This window comes from Scardinius erythrophthalmus (genome assembly GCF_964197995.2).
Source record: "Scardinius erythrophthalmus genome assembly, chromosome: 5".
Taxonomy (NCBI): Eukaryota; Metazoa; Chordata; class Actinopteri; order Cypriniformes; family Leuciscidae; genus Scardinius; species Scardinius erythrophthalmus.
Window position 1 is genome coordinate 35,891,659 of NC_138225.1, and position 17,357 is coordinate 35,909,015.

Here is a 17,357-nt window from a genome sequence, read left to right on the forward strand (position 1 = left end):
AATATTAAGATATTAACCCCCAGTTTCACAGAAAAGGTTTAAGATAATCCCAGACTAAAATGCATGTTTGAGCTGTCTTAACTGAAAGCATCTTGCACTGACATATCTTAAAACATTGTTTTGTCTCAAGATGCACATCAGTAATGTTTTTTCTAAGGCACGTTTAAAAGCTACTTAAATGCCCCAGTTAAAATAAGGCCTAATCCTGGTTTAATCTAACCCCTATCTGTGGAACCAGGCCTTGTTTTCTGCAAAACTAGCGAGTTTATGCTTAAAATAAGACTAAAACTCAAGTACCTACAAAAACCTACAAACTCAAGTACATCTTGATTTAATAATGTTTATATGTTTGTTCTGGAAAAGACAAGCAAGAAGACCATTTTTGTAGTTTAAGATTTTATTCATTTAAATTACTTTTCAGGGCTATAAAATCATACTTTTTAATTAGGCTTACTTGTACATTTGAATTTGTGTGGGAATTCTGATTTCTTCAAAGAAAACAAGTAATAAAAACTCAGTGAGTGTTTTAGCGCAATCTTCTGACGTCATGGGATCACAACACTAAGAGATAGTAAATCTTTATGGTGTTTTTTTTTTTTGTGTGTGTGCGTTCCCGAGATTAGACCTTCCTTAACATAATGCCGAAAACCCGAAGTCTCTAGGTGGTCTGGTTGAGAAGGAGATAGAAGTGCAAGATTGGTGCGCACAGACAGAACAGAAATCATGAGTTAACAATCGCAATTTTGTCCGTTGGAAAATTGCGCTAAAAAGCTGTTGATAGAGTGAATAAAAAAAAATGTTTTAAGCTTGTTTTATCTTATTTTTAATAATGAAGTAATCCTGGGTCCCCTTGGGAGTTTGCTGAGGCCCTCTAGTGGGCCCTGGCCTGATGCATGAGAGTTCACTGCCAAGTCCTATTAACTAGACAGAAGAACCTAGCAACAAACAGCAAGAACACCTCAGTAGTAACCAGTCAGAACCACACTATAGAAACCACTTAGTAATGCACTGTCCATCTTTTTATCTGTCTGTATGTAGGCCTAGCATCTGTCTTTTTTTCTCTTTGACTGCCTTAGTCCCATAACTTTAAATAAAAAAAAAATAAAAAAAACTATTTTAAACTTCCAGACAATGCTTTATTAGGCGAACATCAAAGTTTTATATCGACGAACTTTCCTCATCTGTTGGAAACGTCACCATTGGCCCGTTTGTGTGCGATGCAAGTAACATCACCCAATATGGCTCTCCAATAGAATCTGTCTGCAGCCTGCAAGTTACGCCCCTTCAAGTTGCTCACTGGTTTTTCAAGCACAGGTGTATGACATAAAAGTAGGAGTTTAACATAAACTGAACATCCTAGAGTTGATTAAACTGACTCTTAGCTGTTCAAGAACCGAAATGCTTGTTTTGGTATAAAGCAAGCTGCAATCTGCATTAGTCCCAGGGTACTGATAATGTATTGCAAGAAATTTATAAATTATTTTATAATTTTATTCGTCCCACCTCAACTAGAGTGTGGAGCAAGCACTAATATATCCTTTTGGAATTGGGCTTTATTTTTTAAAATAAACAATTGTAAACATCTTTTGATGTCTTATTGTATATTCCTGATTTGGTGATGATTAAAAATGTTGACTGATGTCAACGGCCCTAATGAACAGCTAAATGTACCGCTGACAAGCAAATCTTATGATACTTTTGAGACAAATGAACAACAAGCACACATAACAAAAAATTTTAATTGAAAGGCAACACAATGAGGGTTTATGCAAACCCAATCTAATATGTTCTGGCACTAATTGTCTGTTTTGGGCTACTGCTGCAGTATTACATCCAATAGAAAATCAGATATCAGAAAGTAAGTGCCACCATCCACATAAAAACAGTAGAATCCAATCCTTGTTGTTTTCCCCTGTGGGCTTCACAGTCTTTGTAGAGAGAACTGCATTGAATGCAACAGGAGATTAGATGGAGTCCTTCTATGCTCCTCTGAAAATGTGTTCCAGTTTACCACACCTGTTGACAAAAGAAGAGACTGTTTTATGTGTAAAACATGTTCAGATTTGTATTTATTTTTATAAGAAAAAACACTTTCTGGTAGCAGTGTTAAGTTTCCTCAGTGTTCATTTTAGTAGTGGTGTCACCACAGTAAGAAAAATGTGAAATTAAAAGAAACACATTGTCTAAAATAAAGCATTAGTCTTATAAAAGTAATTATTATATTATGATTATTAAAATAAGATCAACAACCTCGACTTGAATCTAGGCCCAAACATGCAAACATGCTCTATACATTTACATCTATTAGGTGACATCTTACCCATGCATTTACATTTTAATAATGGCAAGTGAACTGATCACTCCAGGCAGGGCGATGTACTACTGTGTTGTGCTGCTTGCATCTGTTGGACACTCAGCGTGACAAGCTCAAAGTTCCAAACGCTTTGCTCTGCCCTTGCTGCAATGTAAAGAGCAGCAATTACGACTTATACACTTTAAAAATATATATTCTTACCGTTGTCTCTATTACGAGCTGGCATCTTGCCGACAACATCTCGTTTGGAGTATTTAGTGTGGTTCTGTAGGATTTGGACAAATTAAAGTTACGCCCCCTTCAACTTACGCCCACTTCCTGTTAACGTTACGCCCCTCTCTTGCGGTCCGCAGACAGACCCATCATGCCACTCCTCAAGAGTCTCTGCAGCTATAGGGCTGTTTGTGTGCAAGCACAAGACTCAGAGGGACTGTGGTGTCAACAGGGTGACTTTGTATTTGGCCTTTCCACTCTCATAGTGTGCGTTTTGAAGGGGGACATCGTTTCGGATAGGCTGTTTTCATAGTGAAACAGTCCAAAATGCAGCACTTTTGTGGATTATGGGAAAATCACAGGTGAAGCTGTGTGTGTAATTTCGGTCACGGATTGGGTGGCGGATCCAGGTGAGTCTCCGCGACAGTCCGCGTCGGAAAAAAGACTCGATATTACGATGTTTTATAAAGCGACGGAAACTATGATATGTCATTGTGCACTTATTTTGTTCTGTGCCGTAATACCGCGATCAAAACTATATTACATGCAAGGATAATTAAATGGCGCTAAACAGCTGCGTCCTTAAAATTTGCACAATTTTTTTGTCAATCTTATTGTTTAAACATCGGTTAATATTTTTTTTTATGTATTTCTTATTGGCTGTTTAAATTAAGCATCTTTGTTGTTCCTGTAAAAACATTTCAATCAACCAATCATTTGAGAAACAAGTTTACAGTTTATGTCAAATTTTGGTTTGACAACCAGGGTTAGGTGCTTCTACATCAGTGTTACTGTTAAAAAAAGATGCTACCTTAAATTTGTAAGTACAGTCAACTTGGATGTTTAAGTCATTTCACAATGACATTGTCATTTAAGGTGACAGTCAACTTGGATGTTTAAGTCATTTCAACTTAAATTACATTAAACTGACTTAAAAAAAATGAGCTGAATCTTGTAGAGCATAACATAAAAAAGTTGAAAATTGCAAAGCGAAAACATATGTTGTCATAACTTATTGATCATATCATTTTTTAAAATATATTTTTTATAATTTCCCTCAGATTCAAGGGAAAAGTTACGGGTAGGGTTAGATTTAGGGGGTAGGGATACGGTTATGGCCAAATTTACAGACAGGAAAGTTGTTCCAGGATCAGCAAAATATTGATCCAGGAACATACTTGGTGAAATCACGGTGACCATAGAAGCATAGTCTGCAGGACATAATCTCTTTCTCCAGCCTACATTTTTTGTCCAGTTGGGATCATGAACTGGGATCATGGCTTACTGAAGCAATATGTGTTTGTTTATGGCTATCACATTGTTATCAGTGACTGAGAATGCGGTGGCAAAAATTGGTCCCTGAGGAGAGACCAAATGAGACTGGAGTTTGTGTAGAGTAGACTCAGTAATAGTATGCAGTTTGCTGTTCCCTACCCTAGTAATATTTTGAGCATCAGATGAACAGATTTTTGGAAAAGACTTGCTTTTGTGTTGCCTGTTGCAAAATATGTATTAACTGATAATTCTTTAGACCGTTTATACATTTAGTTTGATCCTTGATGGTGCTTGGCCTCCACTGCCAGCTTTACCCTCATGTGTTTGAGCCCTGTTATATCTAATCTTAGATAGTAAAAATCTGTCTTTTAAGGATGAATATTTAGTTAGTTAGTTACTTATTTGCTTAGTGTTTGATTTTGGGTGGTGATGGGCTAATTTCTTTCTTCTGCTGAACACAATGGAAGATATTTTGAAGAATGTCGGACTTGTTAACCAGACAGTTGATGGACCCCATTGACTTACATAGTATTTTTTTCCCACTGATGACTTCCATCAACTGTCTGGTTATGGACATTCTTCAAAATATCTTCTTTTGTGTTCAGCAGAAGAAAGAAATTCATACAGGTTTGAAACAACTTGAGGGCGAGTAAATGATGACCGAATTTTTATTTTTAAGTGAACTATTCCTTTAATGTCAAATGTTTTGAGGTCCTTTAAACCTGGACTTCAGCCCACTTCCTTCTCAATATATGCAAATATTGTGGGAAAATAAAAGACTGTACTGACCACAGACAATAGCTTGTCGGATTTATACCAAGTTCATTGCATGAGCATTTGGGTTAATCTCGCCGATTGCATGTCCATGGAAACTAAAACATGTAAGCACAAAATGCATTTCATGAATTGCATCTATATTCTACAAGATATTGTTTCTAAAAATGATCCAAAAACATAAAGCAGATTGATAGCCCTTTCGATCTGTCTCTCATTGGAACTCAGCATTTCCAAGGCAGTAACTTTCCATTAAGTCACCTCCCTGCACCTGCCCGATTCTTTTGCTGATGCCTTGTCTTCATAACATTGTACATTACCATGCTGTCAGAAATAAACATTGTTCATTTTTCTGTGTTAAACATCTCTTTTGGGATCATGATGTGCTTGTGATTTGTAATGTTTTATGATTAGTTTGTGATTGTGCCGCTCTCATAATCAGAGTCTTATCATATCGAAATGTCACTCATCATCTTACTTAGCTGAGTGTATTTACTACATAAAAAAGTCAAATCCACTAATGCCATCATGGCAATTCTTCATGAAATCAGAGAGGGATCATCTTTTTTATATATGTTTTGGCATAGAGTTAATTACCTCCATGCAGTTGTACACATAATGACCTTTCAGCTGTTGTGATAAGTGAAGGTGTTTACACATGCTAAGTGGTTGTTTTGCATGTCTAGATTTATGTTTAAAGTAGAAACAAACTCTACAGGTGGTACTTAACGTGGTTGGTGCGGAGTGGACACCTTACTGACTTTGTGGACGTTTTATTTCTCATGCAGGAAAAATGCGGAGAGATGCAGAGCAGGCGCTGACTCTGATGTGGCTTCTCTCTTGGATCCCACACAGCATGTGTAAGTGAGCAAAGCACGACTTTAAAAAAAAAAATCAGCCAAACAATTTAGACAGTTGCGATTGTGCGCACAGAATTACATTTTTTTTGGTTGGCCTTTTGTCTATAAAGTGTACAGTACATTCAGAATTGAATCCCTGTATTTGAATTGATGTTGCTAACAGGGTGCAGATTTTTAAATTCTATATATTGAGTTTAACCAAGCATCTATATGTATAGTTTTTAATAATTACATTTTAGTTTTCAATATGAAATACCCATAAACACACAACATATGGACTAATTCCAGAAGAATTCAATAACAGGGTGTTCTATAATAGGCTTTTACAGATATCATATATATCATATACTCTTCAATTACAATATCTCTCCAGGTCATTCTCCCCCGGGGAGGCCCAGACTAACAAGATGTCGGTCACCTGAGAAAGAGACCTTTACTTGCTGGTGGGAGCCTGGATCCACTGGTGGATTGCCCACCAGCTACCAACTGTATTATAGAAAAGAGAGGTCAGTGCAACCTAAATCACTATTCATCACTGTACCTTTTAACTTGCCTTTACATTTTTCTTTTCCCCTGTATGAATTCATGGACAGCTTCGTCATTGTGTGCTTATTCTTCTTATTCTTGTGTGCTTATTATTATCCTTCAGAAATCATTTGAATATGCTGATTTGCTGCTCAAGAAACATTACTTATCAATGTTGAATATTGATTTATTATCAGTGTTGAAAACAGCTGTCCTGAGTAAAAGTTTTGGGGAAACCCTGATAACATTTTTTTTTTTAGGATTTGCTGATGAATTCAAAGGAACAGCATTTATTTGAAATATACATTTTTTTAGTAACAGTACAAATGTCTTAACTCTGATCAATTTTTGATCACTTTAATGCTTCTTTGCTGAATGCAAATCTTTAAAATGAATTTCTTTGAATAACACATTATTGACCTTAAACTTTTGAACAGTAGTGTATATTTGTAGCTCTCATAATTCTGAATTTTTGTTCTTCTCTAAATATGAACATTTGTACAGTACGCACATTTATACATAAGCACACTAAAGCTAGTATGAGTTCATGTTTACATATTTTATTTTAAAAACAAATCTCAGGTTTTGGTTCATCTGTTGTCCAAAAGTTATGTCATCAATTTCAACTTTTAAACCATCAATAAACTTTTTTAGCTCCGTGGAAGTCTTTGAATGCCCGGATTATCATAAGGCGGGGGACAATTCCTGTTATTTTGACAAGCGGCACACCTCTATTTGGATCATATACAACATCACAGTGGTGGCCTCCAATACACTGGGAAAAGCCTATTCAGAATCTGTGGAAGTTGATGTTATGGATATCGGTGAGTTCATTTATTGTGTTTACAACATATTAAAATGCATCCAAAAGTGGATTTGTTTTTATGTGCTTGCAAAATGCCCCTAGCGTATACTGAGCATGCTTGAATGGTTAATGATGTTTTACCACAGAGACCAATTTCAGGGTTGTTTTGACAACAGCCACAGTGCAGTGAGCTGCCTGCTAAATATAGTGTATATTAAACAGGGATGGGCGACTTCAGTCCTGGAGGGCCACTGTCCTGCAGAGTTTAGCTCCATCCCTTCCTGTCACTTTCAAGGATTCGTGAAGACAGGAGTGGAGTTGAACTTATAAAACTCAATATACTGCTACATAAAGGCACATGCAGCTTAATTTCCTCATGCTGAAACTGTTTATTACAGAACTTTTATTACTATCAAGTTAGATCACTCTACTAGAACACAAGGCAGATAATGCTGCATTTGCAATTATATAGTTTAGTTACAATTTCCCCTAAACCATTGCAGTTCCTGCTAGAAATGTGTGTGCACTGGGATTATCCATCTGTAACGGTGAGTTAAACGGTGATGACTTTTAGAGCGTCTGAGTGGAATGGAAAAGTACTAAATGGCACTAAACAGAGGCCGATCTGGCTGACTAGCTGAATAGAATGAGGATGAACAGGTTTGTGTCTAGCATATTGCAAAACTCAAGCCATGTATCAAATATCCCACTGAAGATGCTTGAATGTGCTGGCATATGGTTGATGGTTTGACACACGGGGGATTTTTTTTAACGCATTAAGTGTATAAAAACAGTTATGCAGTTATAGTATGCTTTGTTTTTCAAAAAGAAGTTCTCCAAGGCTGCATTTATTTGATAAAAAATTCATTAAAACTATTTTAAAACAATTGAAATGAACTGTTTTCTATTTTAATATATATTAAAAAGTTCCTTAATATATATTTATTCCTGTGATGGCAAAGCTGATTTTTCAGCAACCATTACCTCAGTCTTCAGTGTCACATGATCCTTCAGAAATCAAGAAACATTTCTTGGTATTATCAATGAAAACTGTTGTGCTGCTTAATATTTTTGTGGAAACAGAACATTTCTACCAAGATTTTGAACTTTCTTTGAGTCTTTTGATCAATTTAATGCATTCTTGCTGAAATAAAAGTATTAATTTCCATAAACAACAATTGACTCTTTCAAGAATTTCTTAACTTGTGAATGGTTCTTTTGATGTAAACACATCTGTGTTAGAATTCATTTCAAAGTGCTCTTTCTTGAAAAGGACCTTGACCCTTCTTACCTCTCTGACCTTTTGTGTGAACACCGTCAAGCGAGAACTCTTAGGTGTGCCAACCAGAGTTAATTAACTGTCAAAGTTAAAATCTAGGGGTGATCAAGGTTTCGCCGTAGCCGCACCTAAGCTTTGGAACAGTTTACTGATTTCTATTATAAATGCAGCAACAGTTCATATTTTCAAACCAAAGTTAAAAACATGTTTTCTCTTTAGCATACAACTTGTGATGTCCGTTTGTTTTCTGTTGTTTTTTATGCCCTGTTTTACATTCATTATTTCTTATGGTGGGTTCTATTGTATTTTTAATTCATTCTAGTACATTGTACAGCACTGTTGTTGTTTTTAATTGTGCTTTATAAATACAATTGAATTGAATGGTAGTGTACAAGAAGCATATGAGGAATAGCAATCTATGTAGACCCTATTCAGTTCTTTCCTTTTTTAGTAAATGTGTTCACTGTTCAGTTGCACACTGATTGTAATGGAACATCGTGTCCGTGAGGTAGCGTTGTTTAAAGGAGAACTCCGGTCAATTTTAACATTGAGCTAATTTTTTTGTAAATTTGGAGTGCTGTCAGTACAGAGAACAACGACAAAAATCGGTGTTGCCTACACCGAGTTATTCTATTTTTAAAATTTGCACCCTGTTGACTTCAATGGGGCAAGTTTTAAACCTGCTTTTAGCCTCTTAACATCCTTGATGTGTCATTACAAGTGCACAGCTAATGTGAGTGATTCCTTCAGAGTGAACATGGGTGAATCTGACTGCAGTAGATGTGAAAGATATTAATAAAAATGTAGTTAATTCGGCCAGCGCAGCGCACATACCTGTATTTATTTCCTGTTTTCGGTCGAAGTCCATAGTAGTCGATTGTCGAGTTCACGCGCGTGATCATAGGTAGCTAAGCAACAGTGGAGAACTCGACAATCGACTACTGTGGACTTCGACCGAAAACAGGAAATAAATACAGGTATGTGCGCTGGCCGAATTAACTTAATTTTTATTCATATCTTTCACATCTACTGCAGTCAGATTCACTGTGTTCACTCTGAAGGAATCACTCACATTAGCTGTGCACTTGTAATGACACATCAAGGATGTTAAGAGGCTAAAAGCAGGTTTAAAACTTGCCCCATTTTGCCCCAGGGTGCAATTTTAAAGGTCCCGTATTATGCCCCTTTTCACAAGATGTAAAATAAGTCTCTGATGTCCCCAGAGTGTGTATGTGAAGTTTTAGCTCAAAATACCCAACAAATCATTTTTTACAGCATGTTTAAATTGTCATTTTTTGGGGCTCAGAAAAACGCGCTGTTTTAGTGTGTGCCCTTTAAATGCAAATAAGCTGCTGCTGGACGACACAGGGGGCGGAGCTTCATGAGCTCGAGCTCAGTCTCTCAGGATAATTTCATCTCACGGAATGATGATAATATCAGAAACTCTCAGTAACGGTGTTCATTTCGAGTCAGACAATAATGCCTACAGAGTCAGAGTGCTGTATAGAGATGAAACCGGTATGGTTTAGTAGTTTAATTACGGTTATTATAACGTATTTGTCATCTGCTTGTATGTATCCATTATTTATTAATAGCCTACAAGTCTGCTGTCTGAATGATGATCAAGCATATACTGATGAGTTTAATAACGTTTATTGTACATCACACAAAAGATGAAGCGTCAGTTTTACTTCAGAAAATCACCTTAAGAGCTGAGTAAACACAGTGATTAGAAGTGTGCAAGTACATAAACGAATTTCGGTAGTGTTGAGGGAGTATTCCTGTGGGCAGTGGTTAGTCATAAAACGGTTTTAATGACGTCATTAATGCAGGAAGTAGAGGGATGTAGTCCAAACGGGCCGTTCGATGTAGTCAACTTCTGTTAAATAAAATATCTCGCTTGGCATTGAACTTTGAGCTTTATAATTTTACAGATATTATTTATACTCTAACAACAACATTACACACTAACTAAAGTTTGAAACATGGGATCACGAAGAATGGGACCTTTAAAAAGAGGATAACACGGTGTAGGCAACACCGATTTTTGCCGTTGTTCTCTGTACTGACAGCACTCCAAATTTACAAAAAAATTAGCTCAATGTTAAAATTGACCGGAGTTCTCCTTTAACCACCATGCAAATGCAAAGGGTCTCTCATATAGTGTGCGAATACTGAATGCAATTGAGTTCTTTTGCTTTTGAACAGGCAAATACACACTTTACAAGGATATTTTGACAATTTTGTCAGATTTTGACTGAATAACTTTAACTTTAATCAGGATTAATCTATATTTTATTTATAAAAATAACTATATGCAGTGTTATTTTACATTTGATTATATTTGATTTATTGCACTTTGTTCAGTTGTATTTATTTATGCTACTGCTAATTTCTTCTGTTCTGTTATTACTAACAATACTTTATTTTATTAAACAAACAGTTTAATGGTCTTTATTAATGGTTTGAATATATATTAGTAAGTTGTTTTTGCTGATATTTTTGTTAAATCCTATAGGCAAAGTTTTTCGTGGAAGTGTTCTTGAGGCTGCTGGGTTTTGTTTGTGGTATTCAGCTGTAACAAAATGTTTTGCAAAAAGACAGTATAAATATGTCTGATATCTAAATGTTTGACTTATTTACTTATTTTTACTTGAAAAATTGGAATCGATAGGAGTCATAATTCGCCACAACTGCAGTGGTAATTATACCCAGAAAACAACATAGTGTTGGCCCAGATCTGGTACGAGTGTAATCCACATAAACCAGATGAGGCCTGGATCTGGACCAACACTATGTTGCTGTCTGGGTAACGTGTGTATGCAGCGTGTCTGCCTCTGCTGTTTGAAAGTGGAAGCATATTTTTCACTTAATTGTGAGGGGGATGGCGGGTCCTGGCTTTTGCTTAGGGCCCCCCAAAATGGTAAACCCACCCGTGTCTGTGCAGTTGAATGTCATTTAAGATGATTCATCTTCTTTCACACAGTGCAGCCTCACCCTCCAGAGAATGTAAATGTGACTTTGATGCAGACCAAGAACAGTCCATATTTCCTGGTGCAGTGGCAGCCTCCACATGACGCAGACACCCGCTCAGGCTGGGTAACAATCAGATATGAAGTTCGCTTAAAAAACAGCGAAGACGAGGCGTACAGCAGCAATTGGGAGGTGAGATTCAAATAGTTTCATGGTCACCAAGGTTCTTAAAAAATGTTATAATGATTTGTTATACTAAACTTGGGGTCCATAAATAAAACAGGATTTTCTTTAACAATCTAAAAATATTCCATATATTTATATATACATTTGCTTCTAAATGATGATTGATAAATGAATTATCAATTCATTATGAAAAAGAAACTCCTTTTTATAATAGGGGCCCTGAAAGAAGCTAATTTTTGCATTTCAGAGTTTTGATATACCATGTAATAATTATGATTGAGACACATTCTTATTGTGTTTGTAGTCATATGGTGCTGGAAAACAGTTGGAGTTTAGCATCTATAGTCCTCAGCCGGGAGCAAAGTACGTCGTGCAAGTGCGCTGCAAACTAGACCAAGGCCTCTGGAGTGAGTGGAGCCCATCCGCTTTCATCCAGATTCCAGACAGTAAGATGAGACCAGCAACAGCAACTCAATCTTTCACACCTTCCAGCCATTGTTCTACATTACTGAGCATGTTTAGCCTTACACAACAGTGTGCAGGCTACAGGAAAGTAAAGTATAAATAAAGATAATTAAAATAACTTTTTAGATTTTTTTAAAAGTCTTAAGTCTTACTAGAATAGATTTTCATGCTTGAATGTTCAAAAAAACTAAATTTTCACATGTTTTACATTAGCCTATTGCATCTTCTCTCTTCCCAGTCTGTCTGAAACACTCGGTTTAGTTCCCAGCTCTACGAAAAACATAGTGTGTTCTGATTGGTCGGCTGGACTAGTGTTCTGTGATTGGTCAACCGCTTTGAGTGTGTTTTAGAAATGTCAAATTCGACGCACTACTAATGAAATTCAACCATCAGGCCTTTTTTGCATATGGTTTGGACGGGAATTACTGTATATAAAAGAGGAATATAAATGACGTTCCCGGTAGAAAACTGAAGACAACAATCAAAGCATTTCAGGGAGTTTGAAAACAGTGCTTAGTTATTGATGTAGAGAACAACTCCCTTTGGAGTGGACTTTGTGCTTTGTAACTCAGGACCCCTTTAACTCAGTATACAGCATTAAAGGATGATGATGACACTTTAAAGTAAACAAGTCTTCGTGTTTCTTATTTTGCAGTTATGTCTGACACACAGAATGCAGTTATGATCCTAGCCGTCACTCTAACTGTCATAATTTTCCTGCTGACTGCAGGAGTGCTGACAGTCAAGATGAAACAGTAAGCATGACATCCTACCTATTGACAAAGGGATTTACACTAATGACAGTGCATAAAAGATAACAGTTTTCCCAGGATTTACTTTAGAATCCAGAATTATGTGCATGACACAAATGGAACATTAACATAATATTGAATCCACCTTATTTTTCAACACAGTTTTCTGATTCACTAGCAACTGTAGGTCAATAACTAGAAGAATAACAATGCGTAGTAAATGGTAAAACTATTTGTGCTATAAAACATGTTTCATTACAATAATAAATTCAAATAATATGAACAAATACAAATACAACAAAACATTTTTTTACATCAAGCAGCATAATGAAATGTTTTTGTTCAACTGAAATAAATGGAAGCGGCTGGCAGCAAAAGTCGTGATGTGCACATTCAGAATGTGCCAACTCTTACATTAAAAATTAATGTATTAGTGCATTCTTCACTAGGGTGAAGCATTTTCTACTGCCTCCGGTTCCAGAACCGAAGATCAGTGGCATAGACACTCAGCTCCTTAAGGTACAGTAGACACTACCATTTCTATCTGTGCATTTCTAGCTTGTTAAAGGGGCCATATCATGCCTTACTTTATTATTTAATTTTCCCTGAGGTTGACTTATAATGTTAGTGCTGTTTTATTTACAATAAAGTGCCTTTAAAGTGTCCCTATTATGCTATTTAAAAGGTTCCTCATTTTGTTTTGGAGGTCTCCTACAATATGTTTACATGCATCCAAGGTCAAAACACTATTTTCTCATAATATACATTTGCACATCACCACATTTTTCAATGATTCTCAAACGACTCGTCTGAAGATTCAGTCTCTCTAATCCCCTCCTTTACGCGAGCTACTCTTCTCTGATTGGCCAGACGGCCTAGCCTTGGTCTACCACGGACAGCGCGTGTCCATTAGCATAACTGAACTTCAGCTCCAGAGGCTTCCTCAGTCCTCAGCGATTGTACACATGGTGACGATTTAATTTTAACATATCAATCCGAACGAGAGTCCACTGATGAAACACTGGAACAACTAGTTATTCGATCCGAACCTCCATCGCAAGGACGACCTGAGCAGGACATTTCTCAGTGATGCGCTACTCAGTTTGAGGTACATTATGAGATGTTGCAACTAATTCCTCACCATCACCATTAGTGTGATAGTGTCCATCAACAAACTGATGTGTATATTTCTAATTGTATATTCAGAAAAGAGCAACTTCTCGACATGTTAACAACACGAACCAGCTACAGTGTTTTAGGGTGGGTCAAAGTAGACGTTGTTCGCGTGCAGCCAGTGAAGACCATAGGCGGACATTATACAAATGTTACATTACGTATATCTCACGGAAGTGAGACTGGAATTCCTGACGACTCGTTTAGCCGGTTCAGAGTCGATTCTTTCTTTTGGGAGACTAATAACTTTATTTAACGTGCACTTTCGACTTTACAACTTTGCAGATCGTTTACATGCACAGACAGCTATATTACACACTGCATGAAAGGTAATATTTCAAAAAGCACAATAGTGGCACTTTAAGACTTAGTGTTTATGTTAAATCCAATATCGTTTTCAACTGAAGTTTGTATTACATCGTGAAAGTTTCACAAAACAGTCTGTACTGAGGTTTTCTTCTTCATTCCATCATGGTCACAAAAAAAGAAACCTTTCCAACTGACAATGAATTCACCCGACAAAACTGCTGTGCCAAAATACAAAGGTCATTTTACTTCTTGTTTCACAGAGTGGGAAGTCTGAGGAGATCTTCAGTGCTCTGGTTACTCTGGGATATCCCCAAATAACCCAAAGCTCAGACCATCAGGTGGAGTGCCTCGTGGTCTCTGACTATGATGAGGAAACGGAGTTTGATAGCAAAGCTCGTCTTAAGTACCAAAAGGGAAAAAATGGTCCCGCAGAAACTGCACAGAACAGCATCCAGATCACATGGAACAGCAGTCAGGGGCTAAAACCTCACCCTGGGACTGTCTCCAAACAGCTAAGTGACACCATCAGTGTCCTTGAAGATCTTCAACAACGACTTCACTTTGATTCCAATGGCTCGCCAGTAAAAGCTCAGGACCAAAACACACAAATGATCTCCGATAGCAAATGTGTGCACGTCAGCATCACCCCTGGTGTATTTACTGGGTACGTTGAGGTTGACAAAGAGAAACGAGACCCAAAGCTCCTGGTAGAGGAGGACTACAGTATGGTCAGTGACGTTAACAGTGATAATATCCTTGTACTACAAGAAAGCATTCCTGTACAGGGACACAAAGAAGTCAAATGTGACAAAACTTCTGGAGCTGAGGAAACTGGAGGTGTCATCGAACCTCTGGGATACATGGAAACCGTGACAACATTTTCAAGCGGATCTTGACTATTTTGTGACTTAAACTTTAGAGGTTTGGGACTATTTTGTCTTGTAGTGTCCTGTTCAAACTATCAAGCACTTTGTTAGTAGAGATGTGAGAAGGGTTATTTCAGAAATCTGTGGTGCGTTTCCCATACAATGATATAAATTGCTGCTTAATTGTCATAGTACAATGCAATCATTGGAGAAATTAACTAGCTAGTCATGATTGTTTCCCAAAACCACTATTTTGTCATTCGAACCACGTTGGCTCAACAATCTAGAATTGTGTAGAGTAATAACTTCTGCTAATTAATCGGTTCATGATTGAATTAATGTCAGATTATTGCTGTAAATAGCGAACATGGCATCTGAGGACTAAATCAGTATTTTAGTTTGCCATTATTTTGCTTTATTTCCTAATGTTTGATTCAATCATGGGATGCTAGAGCACATTCACTCATGCTCACTTCAAAAACTGTGCTTTCATTCTCTTTCCAAACTAAAATTTCCACTCTGAAATTTGTATACACTCACCGGGCACTTTATTAGCTACACCTTGCTAGTACCCCCCCCCCCACCCCCCCCACCTCCCGTACTTCCAACCATACAACTTTTTTTGCGAATACTTGTTGGAACTATGGTTTTGGGAAACACCAAATCATTGAACTAAGTTGGTAACGACAAAACTTGCAACCATAGTTTGCTAACGATACTGTGAAACACACCCCTTGTTGTGTTGTTTCTGTCAACCTGCACAACTACAGCTACAGCAATGGGTCGGAAAGGAGATTAAAAGACAGCATCATTCTTAACCTTTAAATATCGACCAACAGCTGTTAAAAAATATCCCACTTAAGATAATTATATTAATTGTTAAACCTCTCAAAATGTTTCAACCTACTACCTCATAGCAGACATACAAAACACTACACTGGAGTTTCACCACTCTCTCTAAAGACCTGGCACTTTTCTTAATGCTTTTGCTGCTCTTGATCTTTTAAAATTGAATGTTGTTAAGCATTTTTATAGTTAATATGCAGACAAGCACCTTTTGTGTATTTATTCACAATGATACTATGAATATAAAAAGTGATATTTCTTTGGTCAAAACAACTAATGATTTTACTGTGTATTTATTGAACTAGATCTACTGTCGCTCACAATCCATTTTATTTATACTTCATAAGTCTTAATTTAATCTTGATTAATCACTGATTCAATGTTAAAATGGCAATCAATATGTCCTTGTTTTTTGCCTAAGCAAACTGTGAATGCATCCTTCTGATTTTACAACTATATGAACTTGGAAACTCGTAAAGACAACAAGAATGAAGACTAATGTCAAATAATAGATTAGATCTGTGTAAAGCGCTGGCACGAAAGGGTCGTCAAAGCTTAACCAAACACAAGGGCAGTGAGCCCAGAATGGTCTGGCAGGCCTTTGATGTTTTTTGAAAATAATATTAAATGAACCGCCTCAGAGGAGCTAGTTACGGCGGCAGACATAGACGGGTCAGCTGACCTCATCATGGAACATTTATGGTCTGCAGTAAAGAGTTACTTTAAGTCAAACATTGACTTGACACTATACAAGGACAAACATTCGGTTCAGCATGAAAGAAAATTGTAGTACTGTTGTGCAGCTTTTTTGTTTAGTTTAAATTAGAATGTAAGGCTTTTTTTTTATATATATACCACCCATTGTGGTACATGTACTGCATTCATTTTGTTTGTGATGTGACAGTGTGAGCTCAAGACGTTTGATGAATATGATGTTGTGGAATATAATTGTTAGCACAGAGGTGCATTGTTTCTAGCATGAGCTCCTCACATTCTTTCACTGACAATGGCATGTGTAATGTGGTTTTCTATCCACTGCTGGACAAAATCCAGAGACACATGCTAAGGTTAGGAATTGTTTTATTTTGTACCATTTCAATAAACACCAGATTTGCATTTCATGTCTTAAGCTAAAATAAAAAAAGTTATAATCAAAAAGTTGAACATTTTCTGTTGAAAAACAACACCTCTGAGTCAGAGAACTGATTCGGCCAAGAATTGGTGGTTTATTCCAGATCAGTTAACATTCTTTTCATTCTCAAGTAGCCTCTAAACCTAATTTTGTAGACCCAAGTCAGATGCTTGTGTTTGGAATAGATGTGATGGTATGTTTCTTTTGTTAATGAAATTTAAAGGGTTCGTTCATCCAAAAATGTAAATTCTCTCATTCACTCACCCTCATGTCGTTCCAAACCCATAAGACTTTCATTCCTCTTCAAAACACAAAGATATTTTTTTAATAAATCCTGAAGGAAAGTCCAGGCGAGCAAAACTTTTACGCTACAAAAAGTTCATGAAGACGTAAAAGTAATCCATATGAATCGAGTGGATTACTGTTTTTAAGTGCTTTTATATGTGTGTTAATGTTTACATGTGAATAAAAATCTAAATTAAATCTGTTCATCATGTAAAGTGATCATGTCTCTTCAGAAGACTGTCTTTTTGAACTGTTTTAGGTTAATGGACAGACAAAAAAAATCTCATTTTTTATACATTTCTGATATCTATGAAATTTATATTGG

The 17,357-nt window shown here is 36.7% G+C and overlaps 1 protein-coding gene across 1 annotated transcript; it reads left to right on the forward strand.

Annotated features, from left to right (window-relative positions):
* The first annotated feature begins 2,680 nt into the window (after positions 1-2,680).
* On the forward strand, positions 2,681-16,747 carry prlrb (prolactin receptor b). Its single transcript, XM_081366566.1, has 9 exons — positions 2,681-2,937; positions 5,365-5,436; positions 5,810-5,942; positions 6,616-6,785; positions 11,032-11,210; positions 11,509-11,650; positions 12,325-12,424; positions 12,871-12,940; positions 14,164-16,747. Exons 2-9 carry the CDS (start codon positions 5,370-5,372, stop codon positions 14,797-14,799), a joined length of 1,497 nt encoding a protein of 498 aa, XP_081222692.1. The 5' UTR covers positions 2,681-2,937; positions 5,365-5,369; the 3' UTR covers positions 14,800-16,747.
* Positions 16,748-17,357: the final 610 nt, after the last annotated feature.